At 44.8% G+C, this 13,050-nt stretch overlaps 1 protein-coding gene across 2 annotated transcripts in view; it reads left to right on the top strand.

The window, feature by feature from the left end:
• ASXL2 (ASXL transcriptional regulator 2) overlaps positions 1-13,050 on the top strand; it is a 122,386-nt gene that overhangs the window by 85,886 nt on the left and 23,450 nt on the right. For both annotated transcript variants that reach the window (XM_076332469.1, XM_076332470.1), the window contains exons 5-6: positions 5,419-5,534; positions 12,569-12,695. In XM_076332469.1, coding sequence (XP_076188584.1) covers positions 5,419-5,534; positions 12,569-12,695 — 243 coding nt within the window. The remainder of the gene's footprint in view (positions 1-5,418; positions 5,535-12,568; positions 12,696-13,050) is intronic.

Below are 13,050 nucleotides of genomic sequence, written 5' to 3'. Positions count from 1 at the left end.
GTTTGCAAACCTTAAGGGAACCCAATACCTTGTAAAATGTCATCAGATCTTGCCAGACTGAAATTTCTAATTTAATTGACCTTTAACATAAAGTTCTGTTATAATTTCATTTCTTAGAAGAAATGCTCTTGTGTCAGTGACATTTCAAGTAAGAAGTCTAAAGTGTAAAGGAGTCTCTGTTCCACAAATTACAGCTGTAATTGACTGCAGACAGATCTTCCTCCAGTATTTAGTCTTGCAGGTGGAATGTGGGACTATATTGGATCCATTCTTAGTTTATCTAACAAATCAGGGTTCGTGAGGTTTGGCTGACACATGTTCCACTTTATCTCATCTACTTTAATCTTAGAGAACTGTTATCATTTCACCTGGCAAACCCCTCACCCAGCCAAACCAACAGCAGGAAGCAATGAAACCTCGTGAATGAACCAGCTGGCGCAGTGACTTCAGGCCAAGCGTGCAGAGTTACTAGCTTTGGAGCTATCCTGGCTATGGATGCGTATGTTTAATTGCTTCTCCAAGCCAGCACTCTCAAATACCTGAGATTTTTTTGTCACTGCCCTTTAGTCACGTTTCTGTCCTTACCACTTATTATCAAGGTGACATCTCCATCCTATCTCTTGTATGCCTCTTTGGGATGAGGGGATTCTGTTTACTGTTTCTAATTTACAAAATCTACTGAAATTCGTTTCTGTCAGATACTGGCCCACAGTCTTCCCTAATCTTTAGCTGATCAAGGAAATCCTTATTTACATAGAAACAGCGCAAAGCAACTCATCGTGTCTTTTAAAATCAGAGCATCTTACTGGATGCACTGCTTTCCCAGGTGTCGCTTTACGTTCTGTAATTATTTCTGCAGCTTCCCTCCAAAAGTGCTCTTAGGATTTAAGGGCATCAAGAGGTATAATCTCAGCTCCACATACTTTTCAAATTACAAGAAAGGCTGAAGTGAAGACAGAACTAACTTTACTGAAATTCTGTTTAAATCTAAAGGAAACAAACTCAGCTTGTCAAGCCTAGTCCTTATGGGAGTCTGAATATTTTTCTACACGTGCACGTCTTTGTGTTATACCTCTGCTTGGCTGCGTGCAAAGTTCTTAAAAGGATGTAAACTTTCTGAGAGCTTTTGGGTCCAAGGACTCAGGGGTGTATTCTCACAGGTTTATCCTGCCATCCATCCCCGCTTCGCTCTGGGGGCCCACAGCTGAGCTCAAGCAGCTGTGACTTGGTTGGCTTTCTCAAGTTCTCCTGTTTGTTCTTGAGAATCTGTTGTGGTTGCAGCTGTCGGTCCAACACAGCAGCCGTTGTGGCACCAAGGGCTTTTACACAGTCAGAGGATGCACAAAATATCACAATGCAGCTTTACTGTATCTGCTCCAGGGATGAGTTGTCTTCCCAGGTGTGGGCTTTAGCACAGCTAAAGCCTGTGCTGCCATTCCTGGTTTGAAAAGATTAGTTTTCTTGGTTCAAAGACAGCATAAAAATTAAAATGTGAATAGAATGTGAGGCTGGAGAAGAGTAGCCTGTATTTGGCTTAATGTTTCTACTTCACACAGAACTTGTAGTTTCACCAGTGATAGGCTTCAAAGAGGATGTGGTTTATGTTCGTGCTATTCAAATGTCTCGAAACTAGTAACAGTCAGTCTGCCTGGGTTTTAAATGTTAAACCAAACTTGTGTTTCCTTCGTGTTTAACAACTATGAGCAAGGATTAGGTTTACAAGGACAGGGGTGCAGCGTTTGTCTAGCCGAGGGTTGTGTTTGCAGCGGTGGTGGACTGGGAATGTACCTGGTTAGTGTAAGAGAGGCCAATGGCTCTGCTGTGCCCAGGCTCTCCGGGTGACGACAGTGGCCTGGTGGCTGCAAGCATGGTGCTTTCCCTGCAGAAACGGGGCGCCCGGACACGAAGCTACATCATTTCATTTTGTACGCTGCACTCATGGTTCTTCCTTTGAGAATAATATCAAACAGCTCATTGTCGTAGTTTTTATTGTGTCCTTAACCGTTTTCTTTACTTTCCTGAATCCCATCAAATTTTGCTGATGTTGTGTGATCGGCACTTCAGTATGTGAGACAGGCTACGTGAATACGCTGTAAGAATTTTAGATACGTCATCTTTCCATCTTTACACATTGCATCATCTTGCTGGCCATTTTGGTACGCCTGTCAGCCATAATGGATCCCTTTCCTGAGATGACACGGTTCATTTAGATTACTACAGGCTCTACGAGCATCTTGGGGTTTTTCCTCCAAAAATTTGCTTACTCCTTTTTTGATGTTTTACTTAATATTTTTGGTCTTTTGTTCTCTGAATTATATTTCTCTGAATTTCCACACAATTCTCTCTGATCTTAACTAAACTAAATATTTAATATTTTACTGTTTCCTGCCTTCCAGCCTGTCACTAAGCACCAAAATGCTCCCTACTTAGTACGTGACCTTGCAGAATTTTTGCTGATTTCTTGCCTGATTACCATTTGATTCTGTTCTTTGCCTTCTGTCCCATCCAGCATCAGAGTTATGCCAATTCTTTGTTTTTTAAACAATAGCCAAATAATTTTTAGAAGGCTTTTGTTGAAAATCTCTGGAAGTGTGAGTGAACTCTTAGCAACAAACTTTCTTTTCTTCCAGTTCTCTTTATCGATGCATTCAAACAATTCTAATGGATTTGTGAGATCTGCTTTTCCTCTCCAGGTGCTGATCAGACTATGACCTTTCCAGCATCTTCTTATTCTTCTTGAACTGCAGTTTCAACCAAATTGAGAGACAAATGCAAGTTTACAAACATTCTTACTGCTCTTTCAAAGTACAGATAAAACCTTTGCTTTCCAGGTTTTGGTGTAACATTGTGGGGGGGTTGCCTTTTAAGTGGTAGTTCTGCTTGCTGTGCAACTGTGTCATCTTTTATCATGTGCATGTATCATCTGGGTATGGCAATCTTGTCAGTGACACTTAAATTACCAGTTTCCTACCATAGGTTTTATTGTTGTTGTTTTTAATGACATTTCAGAGTCTGGTATTACCTCATCTCTGTTTTGTATGCCTTCTAAAAACCTTGCTCTTTTCATTTAATGTCCATGCCACATGTGAGAATTTTGCTTTTTATAATTTGTTGTTACTGATTCTGTGCATTTTATTGAAATGTTGCTTTCTGATGCTTATTGTCACTGCATTGTTTTCGGGAGCTTCCCTTCTCTGGATACTGAGGGGGATCACACTGTGGCTGTTGTTAATGAAGAGCTGTTGTCGTTATCTCTTAACTCCTTTCTGTTGCAGAATGATACTAGTTAAGCCCCATATATTCTAGAAATAATTGCTTCAGGAAGCAATAATTTAAATATTTTACATGTGAATCTGTTTATTATCCTTTATGGTAGGGGTTCTCCCCACCCTGGGATCAAACATTCTTTCACTCTTCGTTTTGTTTCCTTCATTCCGGTCACGAGTGGTGTTCCCCAGGGCTCAGTTTTGGGGCCAGTCTTGTTCAATATCTTTATCGATGATCTGGATGAGGGGATCGAGTGCACCCTCAGTCAGTTTGCAGGCGACACCAAGTTGGGCGGGAGTGTTGATCTGCTCGAGGGTAGGAAGGCTCTGCAGAGGGACCTGGACAGGCTGGATCAATGGGCCCAGGCCAACTGGATGAGGTTCAACAAGGCCAAGTGCCGGGTCCTGCACTTCGGCCACAACAACCCCATGCAGCGCTACAGGCTTGGGGAAGAGTGGCTGGAAAGCTGCCTGTCGGAAAAGGACCTGGGGGTGCTGGTCGACAGCCGGCTGAACATGAGCCGGCAGTGTGCCCAGGCGGCCAAGAAGGCCAATGGCATCCTGGCCTGTATCAGAAATGGTGTGGCCAGCAGGAGGAGGGAAGGGATCGTGCCCCTGTACTCGGCCCTGGTGAGGCCGCACCTCGAATACTGTGTTCAGTTTTGGGCCCCTCACTACAAGAAGGACGTCGAGGTGCTGGAGCGTGTCCAGAGAAGGGCAACGAGGCTGGTGAGAGGGGTCTGGAGAACAAGTCTGATGAGGAGCGGCTGAGGGAACTGGGGTTGTTCAGCCTGGAGAAGAGGAGGCTGAGGGGAGACCTCATCGCTCTCTACAACCACCTGAAAGGAGGTTGTAGCGAGGTGGGGGTCGGTCTCTTCTCCCAAGGAACAAGCGATAGGACGAGAGGAAACGGCCTCAAGTTGTGCCAGGGGAGGTTTAGATTGGATGTAAGGAAAAATGTCTTTACTGAAAGAGTGGTTAAACATTGGACCAGGCTGCCCAGGGAAGTGGTTGAGTCCCCATCCCTGGGGGTATTTAAAAGACGTGTAGATGTGGCGCTTAGGGACATGGTTTAGTGGGTGTGGTGGTGTTGGGTCGACGGTTGGACTCGATGATCTTAGAGGTCTTTTCCAACCTTAATGATTCTGTGATTCTATGATCTTACAGTGGGTATTATTATCTATACAAATTCATGTGCAGGTATGTATACAGACCGTGAATTTGCTGACTTACGTTGTTTTCTTTTTAACTGGCTGCCTCCATACCCAGTCTCACAGATTTACCTTTAGAGTTCACTGCAGTCACAGCTGTATCTCATTGATGTTCTTGGCTATGCCTACATAGTGTTTGTTTTGTTACGGCCATCGTGCAACGTAAGGCATTGCAATTAATGTCATTTTGCTTTTGTCTTTTTTTGTTGTACTATTTCAGTCTCAGCAGCTAAACAGCTTTGACTAGCCCTAGTGTGCTGATTACCTGGCTTTTTGTATAGGTACATGTGATGGGTTAACCTTGGTGGCCAGTACCGTATATATTTGCCAAGACAATACAGGCAAACCTGTGATTATGAGAGACTGGAACCGCATGCCTCCCCTGGCTGGCCACGTATCCATCACCCCACTGCTGCCAGAGCAGAGTAGTTTGAGTATCCTGTGCCAAATAGGTATAGTCGAGCTATATACACTTCCTTTGTGTGTCATTTATCTTCACACTGTTGCGAGGGATGCAGTTTTAATCTGATCAGAAACTGCTATCAATTAGGTGTCTGACCACAGGACATTCCAAATGAAGACAACCATTGCCTGTATTTCGATTTAGATTTGAATTAGGTAAACCTGTGTGAACCTGAAGCTTTTTCTCAAGCTGCCGTGTTATTTGGTAGCAGCTATTTACAAGATTAATAAAAAAGAGATGGACAAGAGATGAAAAATCTCAGGTTGGTCATAGGAATTGCTGTTGGCTTTCAGAGGAAAACAGCTGCCTTGGTGATGGTGGGGAAATAGAAATGATTCTTTGTGCAAAAAGTAACATTTGCTAGAGGTGCAATTTTCATGAGCCTCATGAGATGATCTGAAATGGTGAGGACTGGCTAACATGCTGCAGGCAAACGTGTAAAGGTCAGATTACGTATATGTATTTTTTTTTCTTGTAGTGTCATCTAGACTGTCACAGACATCGTCCCCTCAGTCAGGCTGCCCGTCACCTTCCATCCAGACAGGCAAAGTCATCTCCTCATCCCAGAAGCACAGCAAGAAGGCACTCAAACAGGTAAGTAGCATAATCTGGAACCTAGTTTAGGGATCGTTGCAGTTATTTTATTTCTTGGGTAAATCATCTTTCTCAGTGAAGCTGCATTCTGCAGAGGAGTAATTCAGAACTTCCTGGCTGTCTCATAGTAAACAGGGTTTTGCTAAAACATCTCTCTCTCTTAAAGGTGATTCAAAATATTGTGCTACTTAGTTCTTTGCTTTTTCCCTAAATAAGTATCTGAACATTTTTTTGTTATTATTTTAAAGAACGGATATAAGATGTTGTTTCTTTTCACCTAACCTTTTGATGAGCGTGCTTAGCTTTCTACAGTCTGTTTTAGTAAATGGAAGGTCTTTTTGGGAAAAGAATTAAATCCACTGACTTCTTCCCCTAGTTAGCGGCATACTTTCCCTTCCAAGGAGTTCTGTGGGTGCAGTGTGTATGTATATATGGAGGGAAGAAGGGGAAGGACAGCACACTGACTTTGCGTTGTACCTCTGCTGGCTGTTATGAGAGAAAGAGGAGGACCGATTGTTTTCCATGCTTGGGAAATGACTGTTGTGTAGATAGTGTTAATTGTGTGCATGCAGGATGGAATGGGTAAGCGTTTGTACTTCAAATGATTTGTTTCTCCTAATGAAAAATGCAAGATGAATTAGTCCTCTGAGTGTCTTATTTGCAGGTGTTTCCCCAACTGCATTGTTTAGTTTTCCATGATCCTTAGAAAGGAAATGCTTTATCAGGGTTAGATTTACTCCTTAGTAAAGTAAAAATCTGTAAGGAGTTATGAATCAAGTTGCAGAGGAGGTGCTAGTCCAGGGATTACAGAAGCTTGTCACAGACAGATGAAATCATGATGTGTTCCAGATAGGATTTACCTTTTCCAGCCCAGCCTGTTTTCCTGACTTTTTCCAGCTGAGAAGCAACACTCAGGATGGCATTCAGCTAACAGAGGTGCCTGTGGCCCTGGAAAAAGGATCTGCAGTGAGAGAGAAGGATCTAATTAGGGCATGTTACTGAGGAGAATATTACGGGGGAAGAGAAGGCAACTGGATAAACGGGAGCTTTGTTTCCAGCAAGAGGGCGTTGAGTTGATGTCAAAATAAGATGCCAGCTTTAGGGAATCTTCTCTCTCCTCCCTTTTCCCACTTGGCTGGTTCTCAACAGAAGCATCAGTGTTACTGTGACGTTGCTTGCTGCTGTTAGCCGCAATAAAGAAGCGAGATTGTGTTGTCACTTTGGGCAGATTTTCTTCTGAAGTTCAGAGTCAAGCTTCCACTTTCATTTGAATCCTCAGAAAATTGCTTCTCGCTAATTCAGCAAGATATTAATTATACTCTTTGCTTTCCCTTCCTCATCCCTGTTTAAGCCTGGCTGGCAATCATTTCTCTCCAACATCCACAAAGGCTTTTCTCTTTTAAGAGAGTGATCAAACAGACTCAGGGTTTGTTATAAACACTCGTGTTCAGCAGTTCCTCTTCATTTTCTCTGGTCTGTAGGTCCTTGTGTCACAGAATCAGAGGTTGGAAGGGACCTCTGGGCAAACCCACACTCCATTTCCAAACCTGCACTCCATCTATTTTTCTCCTCTCTTCCCAGCCTCTGTCCTTACATGCCTAATAATTTTCTACTTTTCATCTCTGAATTCCCCATGCTCCTGCTCCCACCAGCCTTCCCCCACCTTTATATTCATTCCCCTCTGTCTCTGCTCTCTCCCTCCTCCACCCCCCAGCTTTTTTATTCTGAGATGTCTACTTCCCAAGCATCCTTGCTCCAGCACTGTCTCTGAATGTAACGAAATACATCAGAGCCAGTGAGTTCCAAAATTGAGACAGCGTTCTCGGTTTCACTGTTAATCTCATTGGTTTGGGGAAAAAAATCAGAAACCCTGAAAGAGAAATGGGGAGCCACGTGGAGGCCTTGGTGTCTGCATAGCATACCTGTTTGTACTTAACAGTTCTGCAGCTCTCTGCAAGGCAAAAAGCTGTTTCTGATGGTCATCATCTTCCATCACAACAGCTCCTCTCCCTGAACTCAACTCTTGTGGCCCAGAGTAGAGCATCAAATTGTAGCATAGTGAATAACTGGCCTTCTAGGCACACAGGAAAAAAAGGTGTTGCCAAAGAACACCATAATTGTTCAATCATTCTAACCTACCTGCCCAAAGTTTGCTCTAGCTTTGGATCAAATTCAGAACATTCTATGCCCAATCCTTTGCTTAATTTTAGTTTCAGTGGAATTCTGCCATTTTGACGAAATATCACATCTTCCACCACTTCCTAAACATGGTTGCCACTGTGGTCAGGAAGAGTTATAAAAAGTAGATAGAATGAGCAAATATAGATAGCAGGAAGGAGACAGCAGTGTTATGAGTAGAATGGTAGGAAAAACATAAGATATTGAGGGAAACAAGAATTAAAGAAAGCTTTCATATTTTTAATTATGTCTGCAACCCAGATTATTTGCTAGTGTGCACTGGAGAAGACAGCTGGCTGGATTCAGCCCTCCTGTCTTAAGTGCTAAGTAATTGTACTGTTACTGGAGGGAAGAGAGAGCATATTTCTAAGTGAGAACTTTTAACCCTGGAACGCCATGCTGCTGCTATACTGACAATAAGTATCAGGTCCTTTAAGAAACAAGGATCAGGATTTAGTTCATAAATGCATCAGAGTTAAAACTGTAAAATACAGCCAAATAATACGGTGTGTACCGGTGTGCCATCACCACACAGTATAGTAAGTAAGCAGATGGCTGTGTTCCTTACAATTGTTTGGAAAAATCCCGAGTTAGAGATTTGCAATTTCTGAATCTAAATTGGCAGGCATGTCAGTGCTCATCCTGCTGGAACGATGAAACAATCATGGGGAGAAACACCCTTTGTTACAGTGAGTGTGTGCTGATACAAAAAACCACCACATTCAGACTCTGAAATTTATAATGCAGATCCAGAAAGACGGGTGGTTTCTCACCTGTCACTGGAAAATGCAGGTACGACTCTAATTCTTTCCTCTGATCCTCTCCAATCCACTGACCTTCATCTCATCCTTACCTAGCTTGAGCGGCCACCCCAGTGCCATCAGAATTCACAGCATCACAGAAACCCAGAGTGGTTGGGGTTGGAAGGAACCTCTGGGGTCCCTCTGCTCCAACCCCCCGGCTCAAGCGGGGTCACCCAGAGCCAGTTGCCCAGGACCACGTCCAGTTGGGTTTTTAATGTCTCCAAAGGTAGAGACTCTACAGCCTCTCGGGGCAACCTGTGCCAGTGTTTGACCACCCTCATAGTAAAAAAGTGGGTTTTTGTGTTCAGATGGAATTTCTTATTTTGTGCCCGTTGCCTCTGGTCCTGTCACTGGGCACCACTGGAAGAGCCTGGCTCCCTCTTCTTCATTCCCTCCCTGCAGGTATTTATGCGCGTGGATTCAATCCCCCCGAACCTTCTCTGCTCCAGGCTGAGCAGTCCCAGCTTCCTCAGCCTCTCCCCATAGCAGAGATGCTCCAGGCCCTTCAGCATCTTGGTGGCCCTTCCCTGGACTCTCTCCAGTCTGTCCATGTCCCTCTTGTACTGGGGAGCCCAGCACTGGACGCAGCGCTCCAGGGGTGGCCTCACCAGTGCTGAGCAGAGGGGAAGGATCCGCTCCCTCGATCCAGATCTCATCATGGTGTTTTAAGATTAGAAATTACACCCTCTGCTCTGATAAAGTTTATACCGTTGGCTTTCATTATTATCCATTACACTTTTATCTGTTGTTGCCACATACATGGAATGAATAAAGCCAGGGACTGGGTTGGGCCACACTCTACAAAGGCTCTCCGGTCGGTGAATAGTCGCTTTGTCCCCTTTTGTGAGAAGAAGGGGGCTGTACAATACAGATTTTTCCCCATTAGGTGCATCCCCGTGGGTTTTTAACGTCATTACCAGAGACGTAGTCAGGTCCAGAGCAAGAAGTTGGTGCTTAGGAGCAGCTCCTGGTCCTGCTGCGGTCACTGTTGTCATCCACAGTGGAGCTGACAGGGAGGAGCATGCTGCTGACATAAGGTCTTTGTTTAAATTACAATTAAAGGAGGTGCTGATGATACCAATTGAATGGCGCCATTTTGAAGTAGGATCTTCAACTCTACAGAATAAAGTGGTGGTTTCCGCCCTCAACAGCGGGGGTTTACCTCAGAGCTGCCCTTTGTGCAAATGCACCTGCACGCTGAGGAACATCTGCCCTCCATTGAGGGCGGCACGGCGCACCCAGCGAGAACAAAGGACAACTTAAAGGCAAACAAAATGACGAAAATAACGAGCCCCTGTGCACGCACGGGCACAGGGGGAGTATCCGGGCAGCGCAGGTGAGGGTTAGAGGAGAGCCGGTGGGCTGGCGCTGGCCGAGGGGTTTGCTGTGTGCCAGGGTCTGTGGAGAGACCCTCTGAGGGCGCCTCTGCCGCCTCCAGAGGCTTCCACAGCCGCGGTGCCTGGAAGCCGCCGCCTGATTGGTGGATGTGGGGTAGCTAGCTCTTTCCTGATTGGCTGGTTCCTGACAAGAGGTGGGTCGGCAGAGTGGGGCCTTGCGTGGCTGGAGCTGAGGGGAGCTGGGCCTGGTGTGGGGTGTTATGGGGAGCTGGGCCTGGTACGGGGGAGCTGAGGGGTGCTGGGCCTGGTGTGGGGTGTTATGGGGAGCTGGGCCTGGTACGGGGGAGCTGAGGGGTGCTGGGCCTGGTGTGGGGTGTTATGGGGAGCTGGGCCTGGTACGGGGGAGCTGAGGGGTGCTGGGCCTGGTGTGGGGTGTTATGGGGAGCTGGGCCTGGTACGGGGGAGCTGAGGGGTGCTGGGCCTGGTGTGGGGTGTTATGGGGAGCTGGGCCTGGTACGGGGGAGCTGAGGGGTGCTGGGCCTGGTGTGGGGTGTTATGGGGAGCTGGGCCTGGTACGGGGGAGCTGAGGGGTGCTGGGCCTAGTGTGGGGTGTTATGGGGAGCTGGGCCTGGTACGGGGGAGCTGAGGGGTGCTGGGCCTGGTGTGGGGTGTTATGGGGGAGCTGGGCCTGTTATAGGGTGTTACGGGGGAGCTGGGCCTCTTCCCTTCCTCCCCCCGGCCCAGTACTTACAAGGAGGTTATTGAGAAGACAGAGCCAGCCTCGTCACGCTATGGTGAAGGAAGTGGGGCGGTGAGGAACAATGGGCGTAAGTTGAATGGTATAAGGGAAACCAGGACATAAGGAAAAGCTTTTTCCCCGCAAGGACAGTCCAGCAGTGGAGCAGGGGCCCAGAGAGGTTGCGCCATCTTCATACTTGGAGTTTTCCAAGACCCGACTGGCCAGAGCCCTGAGTGATGTGGTGGAGGCCAAGCTGCCCCTGCTCTGAGCTGGAGGTTGGACTGGAGACCTCCCGAGGTCCTTTCCCACCAGAATTATTCTGTGATTATGACAGGACTCAATATCAATTTAGATATATTAAAGAACCCCCCAAATGTTTATAACAGAGAACGTAAGTGCGAAGCTGACACGGAATTTAAGGAGAGGTCTTTAATGAATAATCATTTCCTCCTCTTCCCACACATGCCTCAGCCACCATTGGCGTGGGCACCTCAGGCACTGCATGACCGAGAACTGAGGTGACAAAATGAACAAAAGCAGAATTGTTTTACCTAAGCCGAGAAAAATGCAGCAGTTAAATGGCATACAGAATAGGGGAACTGAATATACAAAACCTTAAATATTTGAAGTGATTTGCATAATGGAAGTACGGGATTCACACAACCCCCTGAACATACTAGTGGTCTTCATAGTCTAGTGCTTTCTTGACATTCACTGTTGCCTGCAGTTCATCTTCAAAGAAGAATTTGTAAAAGCTTTCTTGAACTTGTTTATGGGGTTTTGTTACTCATATGAATGCCACATCTCTATTTTTATCTTCCTTTTTTTTTTAAAAAGCTTTTGACCTCAATAACAGGAGGTTAATTGTGCATTGCAGAGGCTACTTCCTCTTACTGACTTTGAATTTTGCTGTGTTTCAGTTTGGCTGAATGTTTTTTTTAACCTGTGGTAGAAGTGGCTAAATAGGAAGTATTTAACAAATTGGAAAATAGGAATCCAACGTGTCCATTCATAATCTCTATCCGTTTGTTGTCAGTATCCCCCATTTGTGTCTTTACAAACTGAAAGTCAGTCTATCTTCTGTTTTCCTCATGTGGCAGATTCTGCAGGTTCCTGCATATTTTTATTCTCTCTCCTGGTTCTAACTGTATTGTTTATTTTTTTGTTTAATTAAAGATAGCGGTGATCTCTAGTTAACAGTCCCACTTATATGTATATGTATATATGCAGCATATTTCCTCTTACTTCCTATTTTGAAATTCCGTGGTATACTTGATCTGTCGTAATTTATTCTGCTGTTAAGTTTATTTGGGTTTGGATTTCATTTTTTGAAAACAGACACTTAAGTTTGGGTAAATGCTGCAGTTTAACCAAATTGCCTTCTTACTTCCTTGTCTTAGTCATTTGTGCCTTTTAGGCTGTGTTATGGTGGCCTTAACAGTCTTTCCTGAAACAAAGGATTTTATTTTCTACCCTTTAGTGTTTTAATCTTTATTACTCTGCTAATTAAAAAAGTCTTTCCTAATGGGTAGCGTCTCTGTTGAAGGTCCTCAGTAAAGTTGCTCCTTGCTTCTCCAGAAGACGGAAATGAATTACATGATGGTACTTTTACTTTGAAGTTATTTCTATAATTAATTCTTGAACCAACTCCAGATTTGGAATCCTTTCTCTTTGCATTCTCTAGAGATCATTTTTTTCATGAAAGAACACAACTTAAGGTGTTCTGCAACCATTAACTTTTTACTTTAGGTGCAAAGGTAGGAAACCTGTCCACTTGTAGTCGTGTATTGAAATAGACAGCATCAGTGTCCCATGCGAACTGAATGTGTTTCAGAAGTCGTTTTGAACTTTTGACGTAGTTAGAATCCGAACCCAACTATCGGTTGCTATAAAACAAGCGGTTTGTACCGTGTGCTAATAATTTCTAAGAATATTTTGAATTTCTCTTTGGTCATGTTCTTCTGTCCTCTTCCCCAGGCCTTGAAACAGCAGCAGCAAAAGCAACAGCAGCAGCAATGCAGAGCAGGCATGCCCGTGTCGTCTAACCAGCATGTCCTTCTAAAGGCCGTCAAGGCAGCCAGTGACTCCACACCTGCAAAATCTGGTACGTGGCAGTGACACTCCTATGTGTTCTTTTACTGTCGTGTCTCTTTAACTTGCCTTTTATTGTTCTTAGGGGATGAGAGAAGAAAGCACTCTTTTCATATGGCGTTCTTTTTGTTTCTGAAATAGTCTAGCTTCCATTTTCCTGGCTTTGATTTTATTAGGAATGCATTCAGTTAAGAATAGATCTTGAATAGATCTTACTGTGCCATTGTCTGGTTAAAAAGCTTCTTTTTGTGACAAGTGCCTTCCCCTATAGTTGCCTGTACGCTGTGGTCAGGTACTTCTCATGGCTAAGCAAATTAGGTGGCGTTTCTCTATTTATTTTTTTCCAAAGTGGCCTCTCATTCTGTAGT

Source organism: Aptenodytes patagonicus, chromosome 3 (genome assembly GCF_965638725.1).
Source record: "Aptenodytes patagonicus chromosome 3, bAptPat1.pri.cur, whole genome shotgun sequence".
Taxonomy (NCBI): Eukaryota; Metazoa; Chordata; class Aves; order Sphenisciformes; family Spheniscidae; genus Aptenodytes; species Aptenodytes patagonicus.
This window is presented reverse-complemented; position numbering and strand designations above follow the sequence as displayed.